Below are 27,984 nucleotides of genomic sequence, written 5' to 3' on the forward strand. Positions count from 1 at the left end.
AGACGTGGTCCCGTCGGAAGGAGGGGAAGAGACCTGAACTGGCGGATGTTCAGCACTTAGACTTCCATGCTCAGGAAAGCCCAGAGGCCGACGAGGAAACCCAGCTGACCCCAGGGATGAAGAGGGAACAGTTCTAGACTCATCCAGGCTGGCCCCACACGGCTCTCCTTGCAGAAGGAGAAAGGACTGCTCACCTCCTCATAGCCGGGGACAGCGCCGGAGGGAGCAGGCGAGTGGTGCCCCCAGGACAGAGGCGGCAGTGGGCTGGCCAGGCCTCGGAGCCCTTCAGTCAGAGAGGACAGCGCTGGGAAGGGAATGGCACTCACTCGCAGATTCTAAGACAAAAAGTTCCTTGGTTCTTTCGCATTTGACCATCCCTGAAACAGAGAGCTGTGTCCTACCACTGGCGACATCTCAGCATCATGACTGAGCCTTTATTCTAGTGGAAGAAAGCAGAGGGATCCCTGCCTCTCAAAACTTCACTTTATGTGGCTTTGCTTTTACCAAAGATCTGCCTTCATGCCCATTTACCATCAGCTGTGCTTTGAGGTCAATGGAGCTCAGCGTGTGTGCTGGTGAGGTGACTGTTTGGTGGCCATCGTGTTGGACCTCAAGTTTCCAGGACACAGTGACCGGCTCAGCCCGTGGCCGCGCCCCCAGCCTGGTGGATGTCTTGCCGGGCCCCTGGCAGATGTGTGGCAGGTCCTTCACGGGGAGCAGACAGCCCTCGCCGCTTCCACCAGAGCTCAGAGTCCCTGCGACGGCGCTGCCTGCACTAAGCACTTGCTGAGTGAACGGCGTTCAAGCTGGATGGAGACCATCTACCCCCGACGGGCCTGTGCTCATTGAGAGAAAGGAAGGGATTAAACATGCCTCATTCTTCTCGAGGGACAAGTGCTGGCAAGAGTGTACACGGCCTGTGTGTTCTCTTCCTTGGCCAACAGCCAGCCCAGCCTCTGGAAAGAGAGTGCTGCTTCCTGAAACCTGCACACATGATCTTTCCTGTCGCCCTTGTGGCAACACTCTGCCTCGGGGACGTTACACGGGAATCACTTGAAAGCAGTGTCAGTGTTTTTTTCTTCTCCAGAGGGTTGGCGATATGAAGACAATGACACATCTGTATACTCCCGGCAACTGCAAGCCACTTACAAACACGTTCCCACACATCAAGTGAAATGAATCTGGAACACGCAGAAAAGTAAGTCTGTCCCCATGTGTGGGGACACGGGGCTCCTGGTCTGGGCGCCTCGGTGTGCATGCTCAGGGCAGGGGTCAGGCCAGGTGCCCAGCATCCCTTCAGCCTCTGCCCTGCTGGCCCCCAGGGGGCTGTGGAGGAACAGAAAGGAGAAAGGATGTAATAGGGTGTCCTGTGTCTGCCTGTTCACTCAGAACTGACCTGTGACATTTAGTCCCCAGTTGCTTCTTTCAGCAACTTTCTGAGGACTTCACTAATCATAGATGCACCTCTGGTCACTCTAAGGAGCTTTCTCCAAGAACAGGAATCATGATGTGCAGACCAGTGTTTCTCAGACTGTCTGCAGTGAAAGATTGTTTTCTCCCCCTCATCTTTTGGGGACCGATACTCTTGTAAATTACAATATAAATGTCACAGCAATGATGATAAATTGCTGGAAAAGTTTCCAAGTACTACTAATAAGAGCCATTTGGGGGCGGCAGCTGTGTACTGTATTAGACTATTTCATACACGGGCCACCTGGATTCATCTTCAAAACAATCCCACAGGGATTTCCCTGGTGGCACAGAGAATCCGCCTACCAGTGCAGGGGACATGAGTTCAATCCCTCATCTGAGAAGACTCTACATGCCATGGGACAACAAGCCTGTGCACCACAACTACTGAGCCCATGATGCAACTAAGATGCAAGGCGGCCAAATAAAGTAATTAATCAAGGGGAAAAAAATCTGTCCTCTTAAAGAAAACTACAGACTACGTAGATGCTATTTCATGTCGTTTTGGGCAAGTGAACCTTAACGAATGGGGAGCCGATGAGGGTCAGGTCTATGATTTGAGCTTAGACATCCTCTCAGTTATCTGAAGAACATACTTAGCTCTTATCTGATCATCACTGCTGAGGGTAGGGACTCTGTCAGCTGGGGAGGGGGGCTTGCCCACCCACCTCTGCTCATTCCCATCACAGGTGTGGGGTGTGGAGGGGGAGTCGTCCACCCCGAGGAGTCAGGGGAGGGAAACAAGAATGACACGTTAGGCAGAAGTAAAATTAAAATGAGAGGGTGACAAAGAAGAAAATGTATCCGGTAGAAGTCAAGAAGGAAACAAGTGGTGAAAGCAGTTGAAACAGGTGATCAGTAAAAAAAGTCCTGTTAATCAAGAGCCTGGCTGCAGTGGAGCCGAGCCTCAGATGCTGCTGTCTCCCCAAATCACCCCAGGGCAGAGGCTGCATCAGGAGCTGTCTCAGGGGGCCCAGGGCGGCCACTGCTCTTCTGGCCCCTCTCACTCTGTGCCCTGGACGCTCGGTCTCAGAGGACCCCAGGCTCCCAGCGGATGAGGAAGCCCCCCGCCTCCTGCCCTTACACAAGATGGCTCAGATGTCCTTCTGACAAATGTCCAGTCAGCTAGGGCACCTAGTAGGTTTTATTTAACACACTGACACACCGAGCTGGTATCCAGCCTTGATGGGATCTGAACTCATTCCTCCTTTGTGGAAGGCTGTCCTTCTCACCTCTCCACAGGTGCAGTCCCGGCACCTTTCACTGCGTCCTTTCATTCACTGTGTCCTTCCTGCCCCCGCAACCTGACCCTGCAGGGCTTCAAGCAGCGGGAACCACCCACTTCTAGGACTCCAGGCACTTGTGATGGATTGAAGCAAAAGCCGTTTTCTTTCCTTGGTGGCTCAGACGGTAAAGAATCTGCCTGCAATGCAGAAGACACAGGAGACACAGGTTTAATCCCTGGGTTAAGATCCCCTGGAAGATGGCATGGCAACCCACTCCAGTATTATTTTTTTTCAATTTATTTTTTTATTGAAGGATAATTGCTTTACAGAATTTTGTTGTTTTCTGTCAAACCTCAACATGAATCAGCCATAGGTATACATATATCTGCTCCCTTTTGAACCTCCTCCCCCATCTCCCTCCCCATCCCACCTCACTAGGTTGATACAGAGTCCCTGTTTGAGTTTCCTGAGTCATAACAGCAAATTCCTGTTGCCTATCTATTTTATGGTTCCAAGTTGGAAAAGGAGTATGTCAAGGCTGTATACTGTCACCCTGCTTATATAACTTATATGCAGAGTACATCATGAGAAACGCTGGGCTGGAGGAAGCACAAGCTGGAACCAAGATTGCCGGGAGAAATATCAATCACCTCAGATATGCAGATGACACTACCCTTATGGCAGAAAGTGAAGAAGAACTAAAGAGCCTCTTGATGAAAGTGAAAAAGGAGAGTGAAAAAGTTGGCTTAAAGCTCAACATTCAGAAAACAAAGATAATGGCATCTGGTGCCATCACTTCATGGCAAATAGATGGAGAAACAGTGGAAATAGTGGCTGACTTAATTATTCTGGGCTCCAAAATCACTGCAGATGGTGATTGCAGCCATGAAATTAAAAGACACTTACTCCTTGGAAGGAAAGTTATGACCAACTTAAACAGCATATTAAAAAGCAGAGACATTACTTTGTCAACAAAGATCTGTCTAATCAAGGCTATGGTTTTTCCAGTGGTCATGTATGGATGTGAGAGTTGGACTATAAAGAAAGCTGAGCACAGAAGAATTGATGCTTTTGAACTGTGGTGTTGGAGAAGACTCTTGAGAGTGCCTTGGACTGCAAGGAGATCCAACCAGTCCATCCTAAAGGAGATCAGTCATGGGTGTTCATTGGAAGGACTGATGTTGAAGCTGAAACTCCAATATTTTGGCCACCTGATGCGAAGAGCTGGCTCATTTGAAAAGACCCTGATGCTAGGAAAGATTGAGTGCAGGAGGAGAAGAGGATGAGATGGTTGGATGGCATCACTGACTCAATGGACATGGGCTTGGGTGAACTCCGGGAGTTGGTGATGGACAGGGAGGCCTGGCGTGCTGTGGTTCCTGGGGTCGCAAAGAGTCAGACACGACTGAGCAACTGAACTGAACTGAACTGAACTGAATGTAAGTTTCCATGTTACTCTTTCCATACATCTCACCGTCTCTTCGCCTCTCCCCATGTCCGTAAGTCTATTCTCTATGCCTGTTTCTCCATAGCTGCCCAGTAAATAAATTCTTCAGAACCATTTTTCTTGATTCCATATACATGCATTAGAATACCATATTTATCTTTCTCATTCTGACTCACTTCACTCTGTATAATAGGTTCATCCACCTCATCAGAACTGACTCAAATACGTTTCTTTTTATGGCTGAGTAATATTCCATTGTGTATATGTACCACAACTTCTTTATCTATTCATCTGTCAATGGGTATCTAGGTTGATTCCATGTTCTGAATAATGCTGCAATGAACAATGAGATACATGTGTCTTTTTCAACATTGGTTTCCTTAGGGTATATGCCTAGGAGTGCGATTGCTGGGTCATATGGTGGTTTTATTGCTAATTTTTAAAGAAATCTCCATACCATCTTCTGTAGTGGCTATATCAGTTTACATTCCCACCAACAGTGCAAGAGCATTTACTTTTCTCCACACCCTCTCCAGCATGTAATGTTTTTAGACTTTTTGATGATGGCCATTCTGACTGATGTGAGGTGATATCTCATTGTGATTTTGATTTGCATTTCTCTAATAATGAGCGATGCTGAGCATCTTTTCATGTGTTTGTTAGCCATCTGTATGTCTTCTTTGGAGAGATGTCTGTTTAGGTCTTTTTCCCACTTTTTGATTGGGTTGTTTGTTTTCTTAGTATTGAGTATTGAGCTGCTTGTATATTCTGGAAATTAATCCTTTGTCCGTTGTTTCATTTGCTATTATTTTCTCCCATTCTGAGGGTTGTCTTTTCACCTTGCTTATAGTTTCCTTTGCTGTGCAAAAGCTTTTAAGTTTAATCAGGTCTCACTTTACTTTTGTTTTTATTTCTATTACTCTAGGAGGTGGGTCACAGAGGATCTTGCTTTGATTTATGTCATCAGGTGTTCTGCCTATGTTTTCCTTTAAGAGTTTTATAGTTTCTGGTCTTACATCTAGGTCTTCAATCCATTTTGAGTTTATCTTTGTATATGGTGTTAGGAGGTATTCTCATTTCATTCTTTTACATGTAGCTGTCCAGTTTCCCAGCACCATTTATTGAAGAGGCTGTCTTTGCTCCATTGTATATTCTTGCCTCCTTGGTCAAAAATAAGGTACCCATAGGTGCATGGGTTTATCTCTGCACTCTCTATCTTGTTCCATTGGTCTATATTTCTGTTTTTGTGCCGGTACCATACTCTCTTGGTGACTGTAGCTTTATAGTGTAATCTGAAGTCAGGAAGCTTGATTCCTCCAGCTCCACTCTTCTTTCTCAAGACTGCTTTGGCTATTCAGGGTCTTTTATGCTTTCATATGAATTGTGAACTTTTTTGTTCTAGTTCTGTGAAAAATGCCATTAGTAATTTGATAGGGATCACTTTGAATCTGTAGATTGCGTTTGGTAATATAGTCATTTTTGCAATATTGATTCTTCCTACGCAGAGACATTACTTTGCCGACTAAGGTCCGTCTAGTCAAGGCTATGGTTTTTCCAGTGGTCATGTATGGATGTGAGAGTTGGACTGTGAAGAAGGCTGAGCGCCGAAGAATTGATGCTTTTGAACTGTGGTGTTGGAGAAGACTCTTGAGAGTGCCTTGGACTGCAAGGAGATCCAACCAATCCATTCTGAAGGAGACCAGCCCTGGGATTTCTTTGGAAGGAATGATGCTAACGCTGAAACTCCAGTACTTTGGCCACCTCATGCGAAGAGTTGACTCATTGGAAAAGACTCTGATGTTGGGAGGGATTGGGGGCAGGAGGAGAAGGGGACGACAGAGGATGAGATGGCTGGATGGCATCACGGACTCAATGGACGTGAGTCTGAGTGAACTCCGGGAGTTGGTGATTGACAGGGAGGCCTGGTGTGCTGCGATTCATGGGGTTGCAAAGAGTTGGACATGACTGAGTGACTGAACTGAACCCAGAAACATGGACTATCTCTCCATCTGTTTGTCATCTTTGATTTCTTTCATCAGTGTCTTATAATTTTCTATGTACAATTTTTTTGTCTTGTTCAGTTCAGTTCAGTCGCTCAGTCGTGTCTGACTCTTTGCAACCCCATGAATCGCAGCACACCAGGCCTTCCCTGTTCATCACCAACTCCCGGAGTTCACTCAGACTCACGTCCATTGAGTCCGTGATGCCATCCAGCCATCTCATCCTCTGTCGTCCCCTTCTCCTCCTGCCCCCAATCCCTCCCAGCATCAGGGTCTTTTCCAATGAGTCAACTCTTCTCACGAAGTGGCCAAAGTACTGGAGTTTCAGCGTTAGCATCATTTCTTCCAAAGAAATCCCAGGGCTGGTCTCCTTCAGAATGGACTGGTTGGATCTCCTTGCAGTCCAAGGCACTCTCAAGAGTCTTCTCCAACACCACAGTTCAAAAGCATCAATTCTTCGGTGCTCAGCCTTCTTCACAGTCCAACTCTCACATCCATACATGACCACTGGAAAAACCATAGCCTTGACTAGACGGACCTTAGTCGGCAAAGTAATGTCTCTGCATTTTAATATGCTATCTAGGTTGGTCATAACTTTTCTTCCAAGGAGTAAGCGTCTTTTAATTTCATGGCTGCAATCACCGTCTGCAGTGATTTTGGAGTCCCCCAAAAATAAAGTGTGACACTGTTTCCACTGTTTCCCCATCTATTTCCCATGAAGTGATGGGACTGGATGCCATGATCTTTGTTTTCTGAATGTTGAGCTTTAAGCCAACTTTTTCACTCTCCTCTTTCACTTTCATCAAGAGGCTTTTTAGTTCCTCTTCACTTTCTGCCATAAGGGTGGTGTCATCTGCATATCTGAGGTTACTGATATTTTTCCTGGCAATCTTGATCCCAGCTTGTGTTTCTTCCAGTCCAGAGTTTCTCATGATGTACTCTGCATATAAGTTAAATAAACAGGGTGGCAATATATAGCCTTGACGTACTCCTTTTCCTATTTGGAACCAGTCTGTTGTTCCATGTCCAGTTCTAACCGTTGCTTCCTGACCTGCATACAGATTTCTCAAGAAGGTAAGTCTACTCCTAGATATTTAATTCTTTTTGTTGCAATGGTGAATGGGATTGATTCCTTAATTTCTCTTTCTGATTTTTCATTGTTAGTATATAGAAATGCAAGTGATTTTTGCGTATTGACTTTGTATCCTGCAACTTTGCAAAATTCACTGGTTAGCTCTAGTAATTTTCTGATACTATCTTTAGGGTTTTCTGTGTAAAATATCATGTCATCTGCAAACAGTAAAAGCTTTACTTCTTCTTTTCTGATCTGGATTCCTTTTATTTTTTTTCTTCTCTGATTGCTGTAGCTAGGACTTCCAGAACTATATAGAATAATAGTGATAAGAGTGAACATCCTTGTCTTGCTCCTGATCTTAGAGGGAATGCTCTTAGTTTCTCACCATTGAGAATAATGTTTGGTATTGGTTTATCCTTATCATATATGGCCTTTACTATGTTGAGGTAGGTTCCATCTATGCCCATTTTTAGAAGAGTTTTAATCATAAATGGGTGCTGAATTTTGTCAAAGGATTTTTCTGCATCTATTGAGATTATCATATGGCTTTTATCTTTCAATTTGTTAATATGGTATATCACATTGATTGATTTGCATATATTGAAGAATCCTTGCATTCCTGGAATAAACCCAACTTGATCATGGTATATGAGCTTTTTGATGTGTTGCTGAATTCTGTTTGCTAAAATTTTGTTGAGGATTTTTGCATCTATGTTCATCAGTGATACTGACCTGTAGTTTTCCTTTTTTGTGTTGTCTTTGTCTGGTTTTGATATCAGGGTGATGGTGGCCTCATAGAATGAGTTTGGAAGTGTTCCTTCCTCTGCAATTTTTTGAAAGAGTTTTAGGAAGATAGGCGTTAGCTCTTCTCTAAATGTTTGATAAAATTCTCCTGTGAAGCCATCTGGTCCTGGGCTTTTGTTTTTTGGGAGATTTTTGATCATAGCTTTGATTTCAGTGCTTGTAATTGGGTTGTTCATAATTTCTATTTCTTCCTGGTTCAGTCTAGGAAGATTGAGCTTTTTTAAGAATCTGTCTATTTCTTCCAGGTTATACATTTTATTGCCATTTAGTTGTTCATAATAGACTCTTATAATCCTTTGTATTTCTGCATTGTCTGTTGTAACCTCTCCTTTTTCATTTCTAGTTTTGTTGATTACAAAAAAATTAGTAGAAGGAAAGAAATCATAAAAATCTGAGAAGACATAAATGAAAAAGAAATGAAAGAAACAATAGTAAAGATTAATAAAACTAAAAGCTGGTTCTTTGAGAAGATAAATAAAATTGACAAGCCTTTAGCCAGACTCATCAAGATCAAAATAGAGAAGAATCAAATCACTCCAATATTCTTGCCTGGAGAACCCCATGGAAAAGAGGAGCCTGGCAGGCTACAGTCCTTAGGGTCTCAAAGAGTTGGACACAACTGAAGTGACTTAGTACACATGTACTGTCTTTGTTGTTCAGTTACTAAGTCGTGTCCAACTCTTTGCTACCCCATGTACTGTAGCACACCAAGCGTGCCTGTCCTTCACTATCTCCCAGAGTTTGTTCAAACTCATGTCCATTGAGTCAATGATGCCATCCAACCATCTTATCCTCTGTCATCCCCCTCTCCTCCTGTCCTCAATCTTTCCCAGCATCAGGGTCTTTTCTAATGAGTCAGCTCTTCCCATCATGTGGCCAAAGTATTGGAGTTTCAGCTTCAGCATCAGTTCTTCCAATGAATATTCAGGACTGATTTCCTTTAGGATAGACTGGTGTGATTTCCATGCAGTCCAAGTAACTCTCAAGAGTCTTCTCCAACACCACAGTTCAAAAGCATCAATTCTTCTGTGCTCAGCTTTCTTTATAGTCCAACTCTCATATCCATACATGACTACTGGAAAAACCATAGCTTTGACTAGATGGACCTTTGTTGGCAAAGTGATGTCTCTGCTTTTTAATATGCTGTCTAGGTTTGTCATAGCTTTCCTTCCAAGGAGCAAGCATCTTTTAAATTCATGGCACTGTCTTAGTTTCCCCAGTTCTCAAATAGACAACATAACATCTCCCCAGGCGATGACAGGGGATAAAGCTTCTGCAGACAGTGAGAGATGTACGTGCTTGAGGACCCCAGAAATACCAGCCCAGCATCAACCCGTAGCCTGACCCTTCCCTGTGTTACAGGACTTTCCTTATTCATAAACGACGAAGTTCTTTTCCTCATCGGCCTCACAAGGCTTGTGGTTTTATACAAAAAGTACTATTAATAGATTCATAGTCCAAAGTGTTAGCTGCTGAGCTGTTTACCAGCAGTGGTAAAGGTCCCCTCCCTGCAACTCAGCTTCTTTCTCCATAACACGGGGAAGTGCCCCTGTCCTCACACTTGTGCAGTGAGGCTCAAGTCTGATCAAGCAGCTTGAAAACTAAAAACCACCGAGCAGCTATGGGCAGCTGCATTGTTATTGTCAGAGGGAAGACCATTTTCAACCAAAACAATCTTTATTTCTGAAGAGCATGAAACGCCAGGAAGAGGCCTGTGCTCTGAGGTGATAACCCAGCAAGCAGGGCCTCCCATACACTTGTTTTATCAGCTGTGTTCTACTTGCTTTAGAAATCACACTCTTCAACTTGAGGAGATGGAATTCAGCTGCCGGAATAACCTCCCTGTTAACCCCTCTGTTCACGTTTCTTTTAGGGTCATACAGTAAGTGTGAGGGCTTTTTTCACTTTTTTATTGTGGTAAAATACATGTAACATAAAATGTGCCATTGTAAACATTTCTAAGTGTGCAGTGAAATGGTTTTAATACATTCAAGATGTTGTGCAATTACCACCACCATCTGTCCCCAGAATTCTGTCCATCTTGCAAAATTGAAGCTCTGCCCCCCATTTAAGCACCAGCTCCCCACCTCCCTCCCTGCCCCCACCCATCCTACTTTCTGTCTCCTTGAATCTGACTAATCTAGGGGCCTCTTTAATGAGGAATCACTCAGTATTTGTCTTTTTGTGACTGGCTTATTTCACTTAGGGTAATGTTCTCAAAATTCATCCATGTGCATCCACCCTGCATCAGAACTTCCTCCCTTTTGAATTCTGAGTTATGCTCCACTGTATGCATGGACCACCTTTTGAATTCTGAATTATGACCGCATTTTGCTAATCCATTCATCTGTCAATGGACACTGGGTTCCCTCTGCCTTAAAGCCACCGTGACTAACACTGCTGTGAACACCAGTGTACAGACATCTCTTTGAGACCTTGCTTTCAATTTTTTTGGTAATTCCCAAAAGTGAGATTGCTAAATCATATGGTAAGTCTATTTTTAAAAAAATTTTTAAGAACTTCCATACTGTTTACCATGGCTTCCCTGGTTCTTTCAGTGGTAAAGAATCCACCTGCCAACGCAGGAGACACAGCTTCCATCCCTGCGTTGGGAAGATCCCCTGGAGGAGGACGTGGCCACCCGCTCCAGTATTCTTACCTGGAGAATCCCATGGACAGAAGAGCCGGGCGGGCTACGGTCCATGAGGTCACAGAGTCAGACACCACTTAGAGACAAAACAACAACAGCAAGTCAGAATAGGCTGCAAATTCCTCCAGTGGGCAGGATAGGGCCCAGAGCTCAGCACGAGAAATTCTTTGAGTGGAGAAAGCGGGGATCTTCACATCTTTTCCAGCACTCATCCATGGCCTTGAATGAGCAGATGTTTTATAAAAATAGTAGTTGAATTAATTTTCAAAAGTACAGTAGAAGATATGTACACCTCACAAGTAAGTAAAAGACCATGCATCACCTATTAGTATAAGCATATAATGAATTTTAAACTAAAAGGAAAAACCAAGTAACAACTTTTTATGAACCTTAAATCTGGCTATTTAAAGAAAAGCACCATTAAATTCTACTGTCCACGATTACAGCAGGGTTACTGTGTTTACTCTGGGCGATTGTGTTCAGGAGTGAGTAAGTGAGTGAGTGAATGAAGTCGCTCAGTGGTGTCCAACTCTTTGTGACCCCATGGACTGTAGCCTACAAGGCTCTTCTGTCCATGAAATTTTCCAGGCAAGAGTACTGGAGTGGGTTGCCATTTCCACTCCAGGGGATCTTCCCGACCCGGGGATCGAACCAGGGTCTCGCGTATTGCAGGCAGACGCTTTAACCTCTGAGCCACCAGGGAAGGGTATCTATATTGAACAAATATTTGTTGAACTTCTCTTCGTATATAAAGCGCAGATGCACCCAGATTCAACACAGGCCCTGAAGGTTGGTTCCGGCTTTGACCGCCAGAGGGCAGCAGAGGCGAGCGCATCTTCGCGGTCTCCGAGAAAGAACAGAGTGCGCGACGCCTTCGCGGGACCACGAGCGGGGGTCTCCGGGCTGTCTTCACTGCACGTTTCTTTCAGATATACATATTAATAGCATGTAGAAATGAGGTCTATCGGTTGAGGATTCAGCTCTAAGCAGATTGGCATATGCGTATGTATTTGTATATATATGTATTTTCCCCTGAAATTATCCTAAACACAATCTCTCTTGAAACCAAATGGGCAGTCTTTACATCTAAAGCTGAAACCATACGATTAGCATCTTAGTTGTCTACCTAGATAATACAAGTGTAAAGAAACCACTGTTTTCTAATTTTGGTAGTCTTTACACAATGTCACTGAAATTTTTTATTGTAATAAAACCTACATAATATAAAATTTACCATTTTAGCCACTTTAATCGTTCAGCTCTCTGTGTTAGAACTGCTCTGCAACCACCATCGTAACTTCATCTTCTCAAACTGAAACTGTTCCCACTAAACACTAACTCCCATCCAGCCCTGCCCCTGCACCCACCACCCTACTTTCTGACAACTTTAGATACTTCATAGGTGGAATTATACTGTATTTTGTGACTGTTGACCACTTAATATCATCATCATGTCCTCAAGAGTCATCTGTGTGGCAGCCTGTGTCAGAATCTCCTCTCCTTTTTAGGGTGGATATTTCATTCTACATAGAAGCACATTTTTTAAGCCATTCATTGAGTTGTCCCCACATTTTGGCGATTGTGAATCAGGTTGTTATGACAAGGTGTGCAAGTAATTGAGTGACACAACATCATTTTAAATCTGCATTTTTTAATGAAAAGCTTTAAATCATTGCAATGTTGTATTTACACGTTTTAGCCTTGGAATACCAATAAGCGTTCTGCAAAGAGACTATAAATATTAAGACATTTTAGTTCTTCTATGATCAAGAAAAAATAAAACTATTTTTGTACTTCTCAGAGAGAATTAAAAAGTGAGAAAATATCTAAAGACACACACAAATATCTATTTGTGTGTGTCTGTGTGTGTGTGTGTTGGTTACTCAATCATGTCTGACTGTTTGTGACCCCATGGATTGTTACCTGCCAGGCTTCTCTGTCCTTGGGATTCTCCAGGCAAGAATACTGGAGTGGGTTGCCATGCCCTCCTGCAGGGGATCTTTCTGGCCCAGGGATGGAACTCTGGTCTTATGCATTGCAGGCAGATTCTTTACTGTATGAGCCACCAGGGAAGGCTTCTATAGTAATATTTCTCAATTTAAAAACAAAACCAAAAAAACCCCTAACAACCAAAAAAACCTAGATCCAGGTAACCACCACCTACTAAATACACACACACACACACACACACACACACACACGTCCGAGTTCTACAAGGGAAGGTGTTTTAGACAAGCCTTTAGCAGCTCAGCTCTTTCCCCCTGGGTTGCCCTCAAGTTCAGATCCCACCCGAACAGGTAAACTCTGCGGGGAGCGCAGCTTGCTCGTCAGATCTGAGCGCTAATCAAGCAACCTTGGAAGCAACCAGAGACTCGGTTGTTCTTAAAAAAAACCAACAGGAATCCCAGTGCCCTGGACTGAATTAAGTGTGTCTGACGCGAGCCAGGCTCGCTGCGCTATTTATAGCCCCCGGCCGGACACCACTACCGCCCCCGCGACAGTGTGGGCCGCTGCGATCAGGCAACACGCACCCGGCGTGGATCCTGCACCCCACATTCACATCCTACACCCGCACCCCTACTGCCCTAAGCGAGCGGCCGGGAGGTGCGGGGTGGGGGGTGCGGGACGTGGAGCCACAGCTTGGCCGGGGAGAAGCGGGCGGATGCGGGTGTGGAATGCGGGAGTTAGGCGTGTGAACTAGTGGCTGGAAGCAGGATGCGGGTGTAGGATGCGGTGCCAGAGTGGGATGTGTGATGTGGGCGGGGCCGGGCGGGGCGGGGCGCGGGGCCCTGGCGCCGGGTGTAGGATGGGGGGTGCGAGTGTGGGTTGTGGGGTGTGGGCGGGGGATGGGCGGGGCGCGGGGCGGGGCGCGGGGCGCGGGCGCGGGGCGCAGCGCAGGGCGCTGGGATGGCGCCGGGGCGGGGAGCCCGGGTTGCCGGGCGCACGCGTCGAGCCTAGCGCACGGAGACCCGGTGTCCAGCAGAGCGGCCCGAGCCCTGCCCGCGGGAGGAGCGACCGGGTCGGCGCGGCGGGTAAGCGCGGGCTGCGGGCTACCCCTCGGGGTCCGGGCAAGTTTGGGAGTAGCGGGCCTGTCGGCGCGGCTTGGGCACTCCCTGGGGAACTCTGGAGCTTGGCGCGGCGATGGCTTTTTCGGGGTGTGGGGGGTGGCCGGCGATGGCTTCAGACCTTTCCCTGGGCTGCGGCCCTGAGGGGCGCCGGACCTGCGCTGAGACCCTGTGGGCGCCGGCACTCCCGCGGGGCGCGCGCCGCTCTTCCCCAAGGTCTTGGCTCGCCTGCGCTCCTTTAAGAAACTCTCTCAAAGTTTTTTTAAAGACTGACTGGCTCTGAGCGCCTCGGCCTCGTTTCTTGCCGCGTGTGCGCGTGGCGGCGGGTTTCAGCAGAATTTGGGGAGAATGGGCTGGTCCCGCGTCTGCGCTCTTCGGGCCGCGCTCTGGGGCTGCGGGCGCTGGCACGTGCTCGTTGTCCGGCCGGGTGAGACTCTTCCATCCCGGTGGGCAGACCCCTCGGTCCAGAGCAGCTGCGACACGGACTTCAGCGACCAGAGCAGTCCGCCAGGGTTTGCTTAAGCAAGGTTTCGCCCAAATGTGCCATTTAATAATGTTCATATGCAAACAGCAGGGGAGTGGATGGTGCTTTGGTTTTTAATCACTCAAGAATTCAAAATGATGGGTTATGACATGTGCTTCACTTCGCTGGCAGGCCCTCCGTGTGCTGGAAAATGTATTGCAAGTCAGACATTAAAAGATTAGAGTGGAAAACGGACTTATTCCCCGAAGGTCAGTGTATTCAAAGTAAACCTCAGCTAATCTGGCGCCGATTCCACTGGTTCAGCAGTTTGGTTCTTGCCGAGATAAGCATCTGTTGAGGGCAGTGCACGTGTTTTGTAGTGAAAAGTAATTCACAGAAACTTTACAACTGTAACAGATTATACAATGCTGTTCGTGTCAACCAGCAAATGCTTAACTGGCTTAAAGCTGCCTTATAATAATGGCGTGTAACAGAATTTCATTGTTGGCCAACGAGAAAGAGAATTTTGAAATAATTTCTTTGAATGTTCTTACATTTTGTGTTCATTTTCTTAACTAAGGTAACTTTTACCCTGCACATTTGAAACTTTAATATAATTATAGTCACAGCCATTTTACACAGTCTCACACGAGTCAAGAATTTAAATCTAATTTGCCTCTCACTTGTTACCATTACTTGAACACACACCTAACACAGGATAAATAGGACATACATGTCTTTAGGATTTTACCTCAGTACAGCACATAAATATATCAAGAAGCACATAGTCTTTGTAATGTACTAAAATATTCCCAGAACATTCTAGACAGTGTGAAAGCCTTTGAGGTTGCCCAGGGTCTGTATGGGAAAAAGTTCAGCCAAACTCAGTTGCTATCCTGATGTACCCCCTCTTTCTCCCTGTGCTGTGTCAGGTCTCCCCGCCCTCCAAGGCCATGCCCAGAGCTGTGTAACGCGTGTGGTGCTACCTTTTGAGCAGTTTGACAAGCCTGCTTCTCCTGCTGGATGAGAGGGTGGACTGGGTCTGGATTATTTCGGTCACTCCATGTGTAGCACAGTCCCACACATGTAATAAGCATTTGATAAACATTTACTAACTTAAGGGGCTTCCCTGGTGGCTCAGATGGTAAAGCGTCTGCCTGCAATGCGGGAGACCCGGGTTCTATTCCTGGGTCAGGAAGATCCCCTGGAGAAGGAAATGGCAATCCACTCCAGCACTCCCGCCTGGAAAATCCCATGGATGGAGGAGCCTGATAGGCTACAGTCCATGGGGTCACAAAGAGTCGGACACGACTGAGCGACTTCACTTCACTTACTAACTTAAAGAGTGCAAAAAATCCAATACATGTGGCCCTAAATAGCATACACATGTCTCTAAAAACACTATGTTTTTGCAATTTCAATGTAATTCTTAAAAGCAATAAATAGCCATAGATTTTCATGTTACTTTTCATTCCTACAATGGTGGAAAATTTATCTCAAGAGATAGATTAGTACTATGCTGCTTGCTTTTGGGGATGTCTTCAAAAGTGTGACACGAATGGTTCATGTAAGGTTTCTGCATTCTTATATTTTCTTTAATTTGAAGTTTGTGGCTTGCTTTAAGTTACCTGTTAACAGACTATTGATAAATGATGCTTAATGTAAAAATCACTTGATTTTTTTCATTCAGATCACATGATTAGCTCCTGAATGCTCATCTGTTCGTGAAACTCCATTTCCTCTTAGCTTTAAAATGAATCTTTTATTCTAGAACAGAGAAGAGAGTTCTGCTTTGTACTAATAGAAATAGATTCAAATAAGAAAATTCAAATAAGAAATTGATCCAAATAAGAAAATTCAGATTCTATTTATACTATAGAAATTATTATTTCTGCAGAACATAGAAAACATTTTCACAGATGTAATTTATGTCTGTAATATAAATGGAACAATAAAATGCCATAATTATAAGGCCGTGAGGTTTTGTTCACTAAGCAAGAGTAAAGATAATACCTGAATTTGATTGAAAATGACAATTCCAATTTATATGATGAGGTAGCTTGTTGTTGTTAGCAATCAAAAATATTTGACAATTTTAGACATTCTGGACTGGAAGAAAAGAGCAAAGCCTAAAACATACTCTAACCCATGTTTCTACACGTTTCTTTTAAAGTGTGGTAGAAACAGCTCAAAAGGCACCTGTTGTCATCTGGACCATGTGCCTGGTGCTTAATCCCATGAGGTCACATGGACGGGGACCCAGAGCAGAAAGTCAGGAGTTCTTGTGCCAACTTCAGCCCTGCATGCTGTGCAACCTCAGGGAAATCACAGAACCTCTCTGGGCATCCATTTTCTGATCTGTAAAGTGAAAATGACAGTAGGGCCACTTCTAAGGTCCTTCCAGCTCTAAGATGCTGTAATTCTATGTTCCTTTCATGGATTATGAACAAGATTCCTGAAAGGTGTCACTGGGATTTACATAGGGAAATTACCTTTTAACTGCATTCTGGTGTACTATTGAGACATCCTGACCTTGTGTTTCAGGCATGATGAGCTGCTCAGAGCACAGGAAGCTGTCACACCCTATAGTTTTCTTGATTGTTATTTACTCTTGGCCCAAACCAGCCTTCAGAAGATTGTGTGCTGTCATGAGGGAGACAAATTTATTTTTTCACTATTCAGTTATTAAAACCTTGAGGGCTAATGTGGAAGTACATTAAAAGTAACACATCACTAAAATGTCTAAATAAAACGTTTGAGTGAAAATTACTAATGGTGTTCTTAGGTCTTTTGCAGAATTCATTCTAGAAATGTGCAACGTGGTTTAATAAAGGGCGGGAGGAGCTGACAAGGCAGTGGGTAGGGGACTGTTTGAAGGGCTTGGAGAGGGTGCCCAGCGTGGCATGAATAGCCTTGGAAGACAGTCATGTTTCTAATTTCATTGCAGACTATCTACATTTTCTGTCAACTGAACTGAAGCACGACCAGCTGGTAACTTTCTAGCTTAATATTAGAATTCTAATTGTGGAACTGTGATGTGATACTCCTATCTGGAGGGAATATTTATTTTATTCAAGTATTTTAAGAAAAAAAATACTGTGGCTAAAATCTTAAGTGTACTTTTAATTTTGCCATTCCTGAATATACAAGCTTGAAGACATTTGTTCTTTGACATAGTCGTTTAAATTGCTTTTGACTTAAAATTAGCTCTCACTAAGTTTGTATGTTATAGAAGGTCAAAAACAAAGACTGGTGAATCCTTCCCTTTGACTAAAAATCAAAGTGTCACCCATATTTACCTTCACCAAATAAAGATTTAGGAGCATATGATTTTTTGCATATTCATAAGTAATTAAATTCCATGAAAGGGAAGATATGAGAATAATAATACATGGATGGCAGGAACTATTATAAATGTTTGCACACATTCTTAATGAATAAATAAGATAATGAAATTAAAATATGAATTTAAAACAGTTTCATGTTTCTGGAGATTTTTTCTTTGACAGTAAAATATACAATCCTAGAAATGCTTTAGAATTACTAATAAAGAAGCTGGAAAGTTAGTGTTTTATAATTCCACTAAATCAGTCAGTTCTGAGTGAGAGTGATATTTCCTGCCAGAGATTCATATTATTGAAAAGTTAAATTTCCATTTAAAATTAGGAAGGGAAACCCTTGGATATAATAAGAAATAATTTTACACTAACGTCAAGGATACTCTTAAATTGCATATGTGTCATTTACAAAGCCATCAGTAAACACTAAAATCTTCATTATCTATTTAAAAGATCCTTAGGAGTTTTTGGTAGACGTATTCTAAGCATTGTGAATATAGTATGCATGATAAGACATTGGAAAAAATAACAAACTCTCATTCTTTTTCAAGCATATCAAAATCGATTCTTTATTAAAAGAAACATTTCTAGCATGACTAATACTTTAACAGCCTCAAACAATATTTGGAACCAAACAAAAGAATCTAACTACAGATATCATGGAGTCTTTGCATCATAAAAAAATACCATGAATAATCTTATGACAACAAACTTGAAACTTGGATGAAATGGAAAATTCTCTAAAAGATATAAATGATCAAAAATGACTTTAGCAAACCTACTTCTGTAATAACAGTTAATGAGATTGAATTTGTGATCTAGTCCTCCCAACCACTCAAAATAAACAAAAAGACTTTAGGCCCAAGCAAGAGCTTTCATGGGACATTCTTTTTTTTTTTTTTTTTTAGGTAAGAAGTAGATTTATTCAGATTCAGAGAGAAGCACACTCCAGAGACAGAGTATGGGCCATCACAGAGGGCAAGTGCAGCCTATTGAACATTTTTATGCAGCTTTTTACACAGAGAATTTTAAAATAACTTTCTTTTCAAACTCCAATGACAATACAAAAAACAATAAGATCAATCTCAAGTATGAACAAAAACATAATCTAAAATAAAGTTGTAGCCAGTTTAATTTGATTGTATATTAAAAATAAAGTCATGACCCAAAAGATGCTTCACCATCTAAAAGTCACCATCAGTTGTGGAAGTGAGAAATAGATTTAAGGGACTAGATCTGATAGAGTGCCTGATGAACTATGGATGGAGGTTCGTGACATTGTACAGGAGACAGGGATCAAGACCATCCCCATGGAAAAGAAATGGAAAAAAGCAAAATGGCTGTCTTGGGAGGCCTTACAAATAGCTGTGAAAAAGTCACCACAGATGCAGAGAAAAAAGTATTCCACCAAATCCAATATTCATTCATGATTTAGAAAACAAAGCAGACAAAGACTGAAGGAAAATTTCTCCACCTGATACAAGTTGAAACATCACACTCAATGATAAAACTTCAGAAGCATCATTTTCAGACTGAAACCAGGGAAAATGTCACCATTCCACATTGTACCAGAAGTCCAAGCCAATGTAAGAAGACAAGGGGGAAAAAAAAATACAGGGATTCAAATTAGAAGAGGAAGAGACACATCTCTCCTTAAGAGGATAGGATCCTGCATCTTTCACAGAAAATCCAAAGGAATCTCCTGACTGGTCCATCTAGGAGGGGCTTTCTGCCAGGTTGCTGAATACAAGATCGATATACAGAAATAAGGTTCCTGCTGCTGCTGCTAAGTTGCTTCAGTTGTGTCCGACTCTGTGCAACCCCATAGATGGCAGTCCACCAGGCTCCTCCGTCCCTGGGATTTTCCAGGCAAGAGTACTGGAGTGGGTTGCCATTGCCTTCTCGGAATAAGGTTCCTAGGTACCAATAACAACTACTCAGAAATTATAATGAAAACAACTATTTAGAATGAAGAATGAGAACAACTACAAAGTTATCTCAGAATAAGTCTAACAAAAGTGTGTAAGACCTGTTGGGACAGCATCCTAACGGCATAAAGATGCCCTTCATCTATGGAGCAATAGTGCTCAGCAGTGGGAGCACTAGATTGTAAAGAGGTGAATTTGATTCATCTGTGAATTCCATGCAATTCGAATCAAAACTGTGTCTCAGATTTTTGTGGAACTTGACAAGTTCTGCCTAAACTTCATATGGAAGAAATAAAAATAAATTGTTGTGACAAATATGAAGAATGAAGCTGGAGGACTTGTCCTTTGAAGCGTGAAGTGTGTCTGCAGCCACTGCCACTGGGTGTCCTGCCTCTTGCTGTGGTCAGTCCCTTTTTTCTGGAGAACAAGTATCCTGTTAATCAGTGTGAAACTTTGGAGGGTCGGCTTTTTCCCTCTTTCATGCTTGTCTTTGTGGTTGATCTTTTCCATGCAGGCTCTTACAGGCCTGGCTTCCATCTTGCTCTTGGGATTCCAAAGTGTTTGGGTCATCTCCAAAGAGCAGAAAAAGAATTAATCTTTTGTTAAGAAACTTATTTTCAGTTATATTTCCTCTTTAAAGAGTCAGACCAGAATTATAAAAAGGTGTGATAAGTATGATAAAGGTGGTGCTAGAGGTAAAGAACCCGCCTGCCAATGCAGGAGACATAAGAGATGCAAGCTCAGTCCTTGGTTGGGAAGATCCCCGGGAGGAGGGCATGGCAACCCACTCCAGTATTCTTGCCTGGAGAATCTCATGGACAGAGGAGCCCGGCAGGCTATGGTCCATAGGGTCACAAACAGTTGGACACGACTGAAGCAACTTAGCATGCGTTGTTGTTCAGTTGTTAGGTCATGTCCGACTCTTTGTGACCCCCATGGACTGCAGCAGCCCAGGCTTCCCTGTCCTTCACCATCTCCCGGAGTTTGCTTAAACTCAAGTCCATTGAGTCGGTGATGCCCACTGAGTCAGCATGCATGCAGGTACGTAATACCATAGTCTAGGTCTCTTGGCATCTAGAAATTACTGTCTTAAGTGTGAGAGCTGGAAATAGGCATGTAAAACATGAAAGAAAAAAAAAGCGAAAGAAACAGTCTTTCCAATGGCTAAAAAGATACCCAGATAATGCCACTTTTCAGTACACCAAACCCACTTTTCACAGCCTAAGAAGTCATTTTAGCTTTGTACCAAGTCAGGGATTGCAAAAAAATAGCATTAGGGCCACCACTGCCCATGCCAAACCCTGGCAAACATTACTAGTTAAACATAGAACTCTTTCTGGGTTAGCCTTCAGGTCAGTATCCAGATCCTACCGTGGTGTTCCAGGAAATCACAAGAAAACATGGAATGAATATGCCTGGTCATTCTATTGCCTCCAGTTTGTAAACCAAGTAGGAGCGTTTTTAGTGTCAGTCTGTTACAAAAGGAAATCTAATGCAATGGAAATTGTACATTTTGCTCTTGTTCATTCTAGGGTCTCAACTAAAACTGGCATTTCCACATGGGCAGCTCATGGTCCTCTGGATGCTGGAGCCCCTGGCTTGATCTCCAGCCCCTTTGCGCTGCCCTCCCCACCCCCGCGCCCGTCCCAGTCCTTAGAGGACCTCAGTGCTGTCTCAGGGTTCCGTGATGACTTGACCTCTAATGCGTGTCTAATAGACATTTCAGTCTGAACGTTCGTTCCTAAATAAAACTGTTCGTCCTCTGCCCCCACCCCCCACCCTCCACCCTCCACCCTCCACCCTCCACCCTCCACCCTCTGACCCTCAGCTTTCACCCTTGCCCCGAAGATAGTTCTCATCACCAGTACACTGGTCCCATAAAGACGTGGGATTGTATCACAGCTGTTCAACCCCCGCCCCCCACCCAGTACCTTCCCAACTCACCCAGAGTCAGAGCCCAGGTTCTGGTCACTGACCGTTGTGGTCCACCTGCCTCCGGTTCACCGGCTCTCTGACCTGCTCCACCCAGTCCCACCCCACCTCTACCCCCCACTCCCCTCCCCCTCCCCCCTAGGGTGTCGTCTGCTCCGTCCTCATTTGCCCAGCCCAGCAGGCTTGCTCCCCTCTGAGAGCCTTGTTATGCCCCGGCTCTCCTCAAGCCCCGCCCCCTCCACCCCCAGCTCCCGGCTTCTCCAGGGCACCCCGGCTTGACCGCTCTGTTCCCACGTTCCAAACTCTTCTCCAGCTCAGGGCCTGTCCTTGCCTGAAAGACGCCCTCTTGACTCGGGAGAGAAGTCTCATCTCCCCGCAGCTGCCCCGCCCCTCCCCTATCGCCCCCGCCCCCACCCCCACCCCCACCCCCACCCCCACCCCCACCCCCACCCTCCTCTGGGCGACAGGAGCCCCCACCGCCCATCCTCCTCAGGGGCCCAGACTGACAGGTCCCCCTCACCCTCTGGTCTCCAACCCGCCCCACGTGCTCCCCGGGCCTGGCCCGCGGCCGGGTCACTGGAAGGGCGTCTGTGGCCTCCTCGTGTGAGATCAAAGGGCCTCTTCTCTGCTTCTTCTCCCGGAGTGGACGCCTTAGTCACCGGCTCCCTTGAAGCCCGCCGGCGTCCCCAGCTCCGCGGGTCCAGCCCCTCGGGCCGTTCTCTGGTCTCCGGCCTCTGGGGGGGCCCTCACAGGTGCGCCCCCCCGGACCTGCTGCCCCACGGGGTCTGGTCTGGGGAAGCTAGGGGTGCTGCTTGACTCTCTACCCCTAAGGTTAGAATTTCCTAGAAGTCACTTTCCAGAAGACTCAGGGGAAAACAGTAATACAGATAACAGATAAAACAAGATTTCAGAGCATACGCTCCCTGGAGCACCCGCGGCCCCCACCCAGGGCCCTGCCTCCGTCAAGGCTCAGCCCTGGCCCGCCCCCCGTAGTTGGACCCCCTCCCTACCTCTCCAGCCGGTCTCCTTCCAGCCGGGCCTTCCGCAGGACATGGGGCCATGCGGCCGCCCCGCCCCAGCGCTACAGCCCGCAGTTCGGCCCCACGGGCGCGGGACACAGGCCCCTTCCTTCGGGAAGGACAGGGTAGGGCCCCGCGCCCCCAGTCCGTCCTCCCTGCGTTTGCGCGCACACCAGTGCTGCTCTGTTTCGTTTTCACGACTGTCCCTTTCTGTCCTCCCCCACACCCGTCGACCCTCCTATCACCCGCCGGCCTTCGGCAGTCACCCAAGACGTCACGAGGCCCTTCTTTCTGAAGGACACCAGCAGTCAGGTTGGGAATCGGCCCAGCTGTGTGCAGAACGCCAGGGCCAGAGAGCCGTCGGGCAGACGAGGCCGGCAGGGGGCGGGGGCTTCCCTCAGGCAGCCCTCCTCGTGGCCTGCGGTTGCCTCCCTTCTGCTGGCACCAGTGTAGCATGACCTCTGCTCAGGGCCACAGGTGCTGGGGACAGTTACCAAACCCTGCTCAGGGGGACTCACGGGCATGCTTACACCTGTGCCTGCATCCGTGCAGGCACACACACATCTGTATTTGTACCCATAGATATACATACACACCCACTCCAGTGTTCTTGCCTGGAGAATCCCAGGGACGGGGGAGCCTGGTGGGCTGCCGTCTATGGGGTCGCACAGAGTCGGACACGACTGAAGCGACTTAGCTTCAGCATCATATACATACACACACTTGGACATGTACATACACATCTGTTCCTGCACACATACACCTATACATGTACACACACACACCTGTGCATGCACATACACACACCTGTGCCTTTGCATGCACACACCTGTACATGTATACACACACCTGTGTCTGCATACATACACCTGCACACACACATGCACACCTGTACATGTACACACCTTGCATGAACATACACCTGTGCATGTGCACACACCTGAACATGCACATACAAGCACACCTGTGCTGCACATGTGCATATACACACCTGTACATGTACACACACCTGTACGTGTGCATACACATCTGTACATGCACATACACACACCTGTGCCTTCGTGTGTACATACACACAGCCATACATGTAATGCACACCTGTACATGTGTGTGCACACCTGTGCATGTACACACCTGTACCTGGACATACACACCTGCTCCTGCACATGTGTATACACACCTGTATGTGTGCATACACACAGCTGTACGTGCACATACACACACCTATGCTTCACATGTACATACACACCTGTATATGTATACACACATCTGTGTCTGCACACACACGTGTACATGTACATGCACAGCTGGGCATGCACACACACCTGTGCAAGTACAAACGTGCATATACATACACACCTGCTCCTGCATACCTGCATGGACACTCACAACCTTTACTGGAGGGTTCCCGCTCCGGAGGGGGTAGCACAGCTCCCCATGACAGCATATCCCACGCACATCGGGGCCCAGGGCTGCCCGGGGCCGTGCCCTCGCCTCGCCTAGCCAGCCGGCCTAGTAACAAGCCTGTTCCCCTGCAGGTTAGCAGTCTGAAGCGATGGGCGACTGGAGCTTCCTGGGGAGACTCCTAGAGAACGCCCAGGAGCACTCCACTGTCATCGGCAAGGTCTGGCTGACGGTGCTGTTCATCTTCAGGATCCTGGTGCTGGGGGCCGCTGCCGAGGAGGTGTGGGGGGATGAGCAGTCGGACTTCACCTGCAACACGCAGCAGCCCGGCTGCGAGAACGTGTGCTACGACCGCGCCTTCCCCATCTCGCATGTGCGATTCTGGGTGCTGCAGATCATTTTCGTGTCCACGCCCACGCTCATCTACCTGGGCCACGTGCTGCACCTGGTGCGCATGGAGGAGAAGCGGAAGGAGCGTGAGGAGGAGCCGCCGAAGGCCGCCGGCCCAGCCGAGGAGCACCAGGACCCGGCCCCGGTGCGAGACGACCGCGGCAAGGTGCGCATCGCCGGCGCCCTGCTCCGCACCTACGTCTTCAACATCATCTTCAAGACGCTTTTCGAGGTGGGCTTCATCGCCGGGCAGTACTTCCTGTACGGCTTCCAGCTGAAGCCGCTATACCGCTGCGACCGCTGGCCCTGCCCCAACACGGTGGACTGCTTCATCTCACGGCCCACGGAGAAGACCATCTTCATCCTCTTCATGCTGGCCGTGGCCTGCATGTCCCTGCTCCTCAACGTGCTGGAGATCTACCACCTGGGCTGGAAGAAGCTGAAACAGGGGATGACCAGCCCCTTCCGCCCGGACACCCCTGGTTCGAGGGCAGGGTCCGCAAAGCCGATGGCGGGGAGCCCCCTCCTCCTGCCCCCCAACTCCGCCCCACCCGCCGTCACCATCGGGTTCCCGCCCTACTACGCGCCCTCTGCCTCCTCCCTGGGGCAGGCGTCTGCCCCGGGCTACCCCGAGCCGCCCCCGCCCGCGGCCCTGCCTGGGACCCCCGGGACCCCCGGCACCCCTGGCACCCTCGGCGGCGGCGGCAACCAGGGCCTGCGCGCCCCGGCTCAGAACTGGGCCAACCGTGAGGCCGAGCCGCAGACTTCGGCCAGGAAGGCCTCCCCGCCCGCGTCGACGCCGCCTGCAGCCCCCGCGGGTGGCCCCCAGCAGTCCCTTCCGGAGGGCGCGGCGGGGAGCTCAGGCGACAGCGACGGGGAGGGGGCGGTGACGGCCGTGGAGCTGCACGCGCCCCCTGAGCCCCCCGCAGACCCCGGCCGGTCCAGCAAGGCCAGTAAGTCCAGCGGCGGCCGGGCCAGGGCCGGCGACTTGGCCATCTAGCGGCGGCCCGGCGTCCAGGCCCAGGGCGCTCACCGGCGGGTAGCGGCCTGGAGGCGGGAGGGGCTGGAGCGGGTGGAGGGGGCGAGCGAGGGTCGGGTCCGTGTGTCAGTGCTTGCTGTTCCTAGCGCTGTGAGGTAGTGAGGGGCGCATCCGAGACGGGAGGGGGCACAGGGGCCGGGGGCCTCCAAAGATTCTCCCAGCAGCCTGCTCGCCCGGAGCCCGGCGGCCTTCCCAGAGATGCTGCGGCCCGGTGGGAGCTGTGGTGTCTGCTGTGGGAAGGCAGAAGGTCTGCGTCACTTCAGGTTGGGGTCAACGGTTTTCCAGCCCTACGCCCGCCCGCCGGAGGCTTTGGACCGCCCAGCAAGTCTAGAAGCTCTTAGCTTTATCTCTGTTTGAGACTTTAACTTAGAGTTGAATTTCATTTGGGATATTTGCCAAACAGTACTAAGAAAAGATTCCATACAGTCACTGAGTTTCTGACAGGTCTCTGAAGCCCAGGACATCAAACCACACCCTTCATGACAACTGAGGAGCAGCCACCCTCCAGGGTCAGAGATGTGGTGGGCAGGCAGGAGAGCCTGCAAGAGGCGGACCCTTGAGATAAGTTTGAATGGCCAAGGAAACTGAGTAAAAGTGTGACAAGTATGCCTTAGGTATTTATTTTTTAAATGGCATTTTGTGCTTTGATATGAATTGTACAGATATGCCTATTTTTCCCCACTTACTATCTTTCAGGAAAAATGAAGCAAATAGTCCTATTAAAATAGATACTGATCAAAAGAGTGCAAATTTTTCCTTTACATACTAGTAAAGATTTGAACTTTAAAAGAAATTCTTCGACTTTATGAGTCAGTTAATTACTGTGAAAATGTACCATATACAACCGAAGCCAGTGTTCAGAAATCTCTAAGTGCAGTTCAAATGCTTGAAGTTGTGAAGTTTTTGAATGGGAGGTTAAAAGTTAACTACTGTTGCCAGAAAATTTATTTATACAGATGAATCCATGACCTACATTTTTTTTAACAGTACAAAATAAAACTCCTCAAGTCTCCTAACCATTCTTTGTGGGTAGCCTGTTTGCTTTTGGAGGTGTGAGTGACAGTGTCATGGTTGCCCACATGGGTACTGGTTGGGACGGGGCCATAAGGTGTTCACACTGTTCCTGCACTGACTGCAGAGGCAGGTTCTGTGCACCCGTGGCTGGACAACGGCACAGGGTCCCCAGTAGCTCCTTGTTTACAAGCCAGTGAACAGTGGTGATGCTAAGCCCGGTGCTTGTCACACCTCACCTCGCACCTCCTCTGCATCTCATCAGTCCTTGTCCCAAAAACTGTACCTTGTCCCACCTGGTTCATCTTTTACGAATAACTTTACCTTCCTGATGATGTATGGGGGGCCACACTCCACGGCAGACTGTGTTTTGTATCATAAACAGTGATCCACTGACAATATGATGAAAGGATGACTGTGTGGAGCTGGCTGGTAGTACCTGCTTGGAAGGCACATCCCTTCTCAACCTCGCTGAAGGCATGGTTAAGAAACTAGCTATTTAACCGTTAACACTACAGGAGAATCTCCATCTGGCATGTCTGCGCAGCCAGGCCTCTGAGACCACCTCCATACTCAGATGATTTAGTCTGGATGAGACACCAAACAACCACCAGGAACCCTCACATTTTGGAGTTGACCCATTTGGCAAAACTAGCTGAAGCTGGAACAGTCCTTCCCTGTTCCCCTGTGTTCCAGGCCTCGAGATTTTCTCCACTCACCATCTAAGCTTTGCCTTGGGACACTATCCTTGATGAGAAGTGGTCCGTGGCCTCTGGATGGAGATGGGTGGGACCGCAGGAGGCCCGAGGGCCAGAAATGGACACCCTGAGACTGTCCTGCCCAGCCTCTGTCTTGCTGGGTCCCCCATGGATTGAGGGACGGGCAGGACGGGCAGGGCTGCCTGGAAGGGGCACCCCCTGATCCCCGCCCCTGCACTTCAGATGGGCTGGGTCCAGCTTGGGTTCTGTGACTGTCTAAACTTCCTCTGATGCAGGTTGGAGCAGTGGAGGGTATGGTTGCAGAGATACTCTTTCCTGGCCAGGCTGGTGGATTCCTTCTGTAAAACCAGCTCTACTGAGACAGACCTCAAGTTTCTCTGAGTGGGCCAAAGTGCCACCAGCTCTGGGGCTAAGCCCCTCATCCATGGGCTCCTGTGCCCCTCCGGTCACCTTTCTTTCAGCTCCTCACCCCAGGGCTCCACACTTCCATGACAGGGGACACAGGTTCAATCCCTGGTCAGGGAACTAAGGTCCCACAAGCTATGTGGCAAAAAAAATAAATAAATAGAAGTTTAAAAAAGAAATGAAATGAGGTTCCATGAGTGAGATTAAACAGAAACAACAGAAAGCAGAAATAGACCTACAAGGAATTCAGATTCTAGACTTATCAGAGTATAATTGCATTATGCCTACTATGTCTAAAGAATTAAAAGACAAGGTTAATAATAAGTGCAGAGAACACGAAATTATAAAACTAATGACCAAACAGGAGATCTAGAAATTTTAAAAAATAACAATAGTTGAAATTTAAGACAATGGATAGATTTAACACACAGCTGAAGAAATACTAAAGGTACAGTTGAAGGGATGACTAGAATGCTGCTCTGAGAGTCACAGAAATGGGAAGCATGAAAAAGAGGTTCCATGTCATGAGGACAGAGAGGGAGGGTCCCAGATATGCCTAATCAGTAACCAGGAGGACAGGGAACAGAGAGGAACAGAGA

At 47.0% G+C, this 27,984-nt stretch overlaps 1 protein-coding gene across 1 annotated transcript; it reads left to right on the forward strand.

The window, feature by feature from the left end:
• The first annotated feature begins 23,972 nt into the window (after nt 1–23,972).
• Nucleotides 23,973–25,211, forward strand: GJA3 (gap junction protein alpha 3). Its single transcript, XM_052650267.1, has one exon. It carries the CDS (start codon nt 23,973–23,975, stop codon nt 25,209–25,211), a length of 1,239 nt encoding a protein of 412 aa, XP_052506227.1.
• The last annotated feature ends 2,773 nt before the right edge of the window (nt 25,212–27,984 follow it).

The sequence above is a fragment of the Budorcas taxicolor genome, chromosome 12, assembly GCF_023091745.1.
Source record: "Budorcas taxicolor isolate Tak-1 chromosome 12, Takin1.1, whole genome shotgun sequence".
NCBI lineage: Eukaryota > Metazoa > Chordata > Mammalia > Artiodactyla > Bovidae > Budorcas > Budorcas taxicolor.

What these genes read in the sequence shown, in the direction of transcription:
- GJA3 (XM_052650267.1), top strand. Translation starts at nt 23,973, where the DNA reads ATGGGCGACTGGAGCTTCCTGGGGAGACTCCTAGAGAACGCCCAGGAG.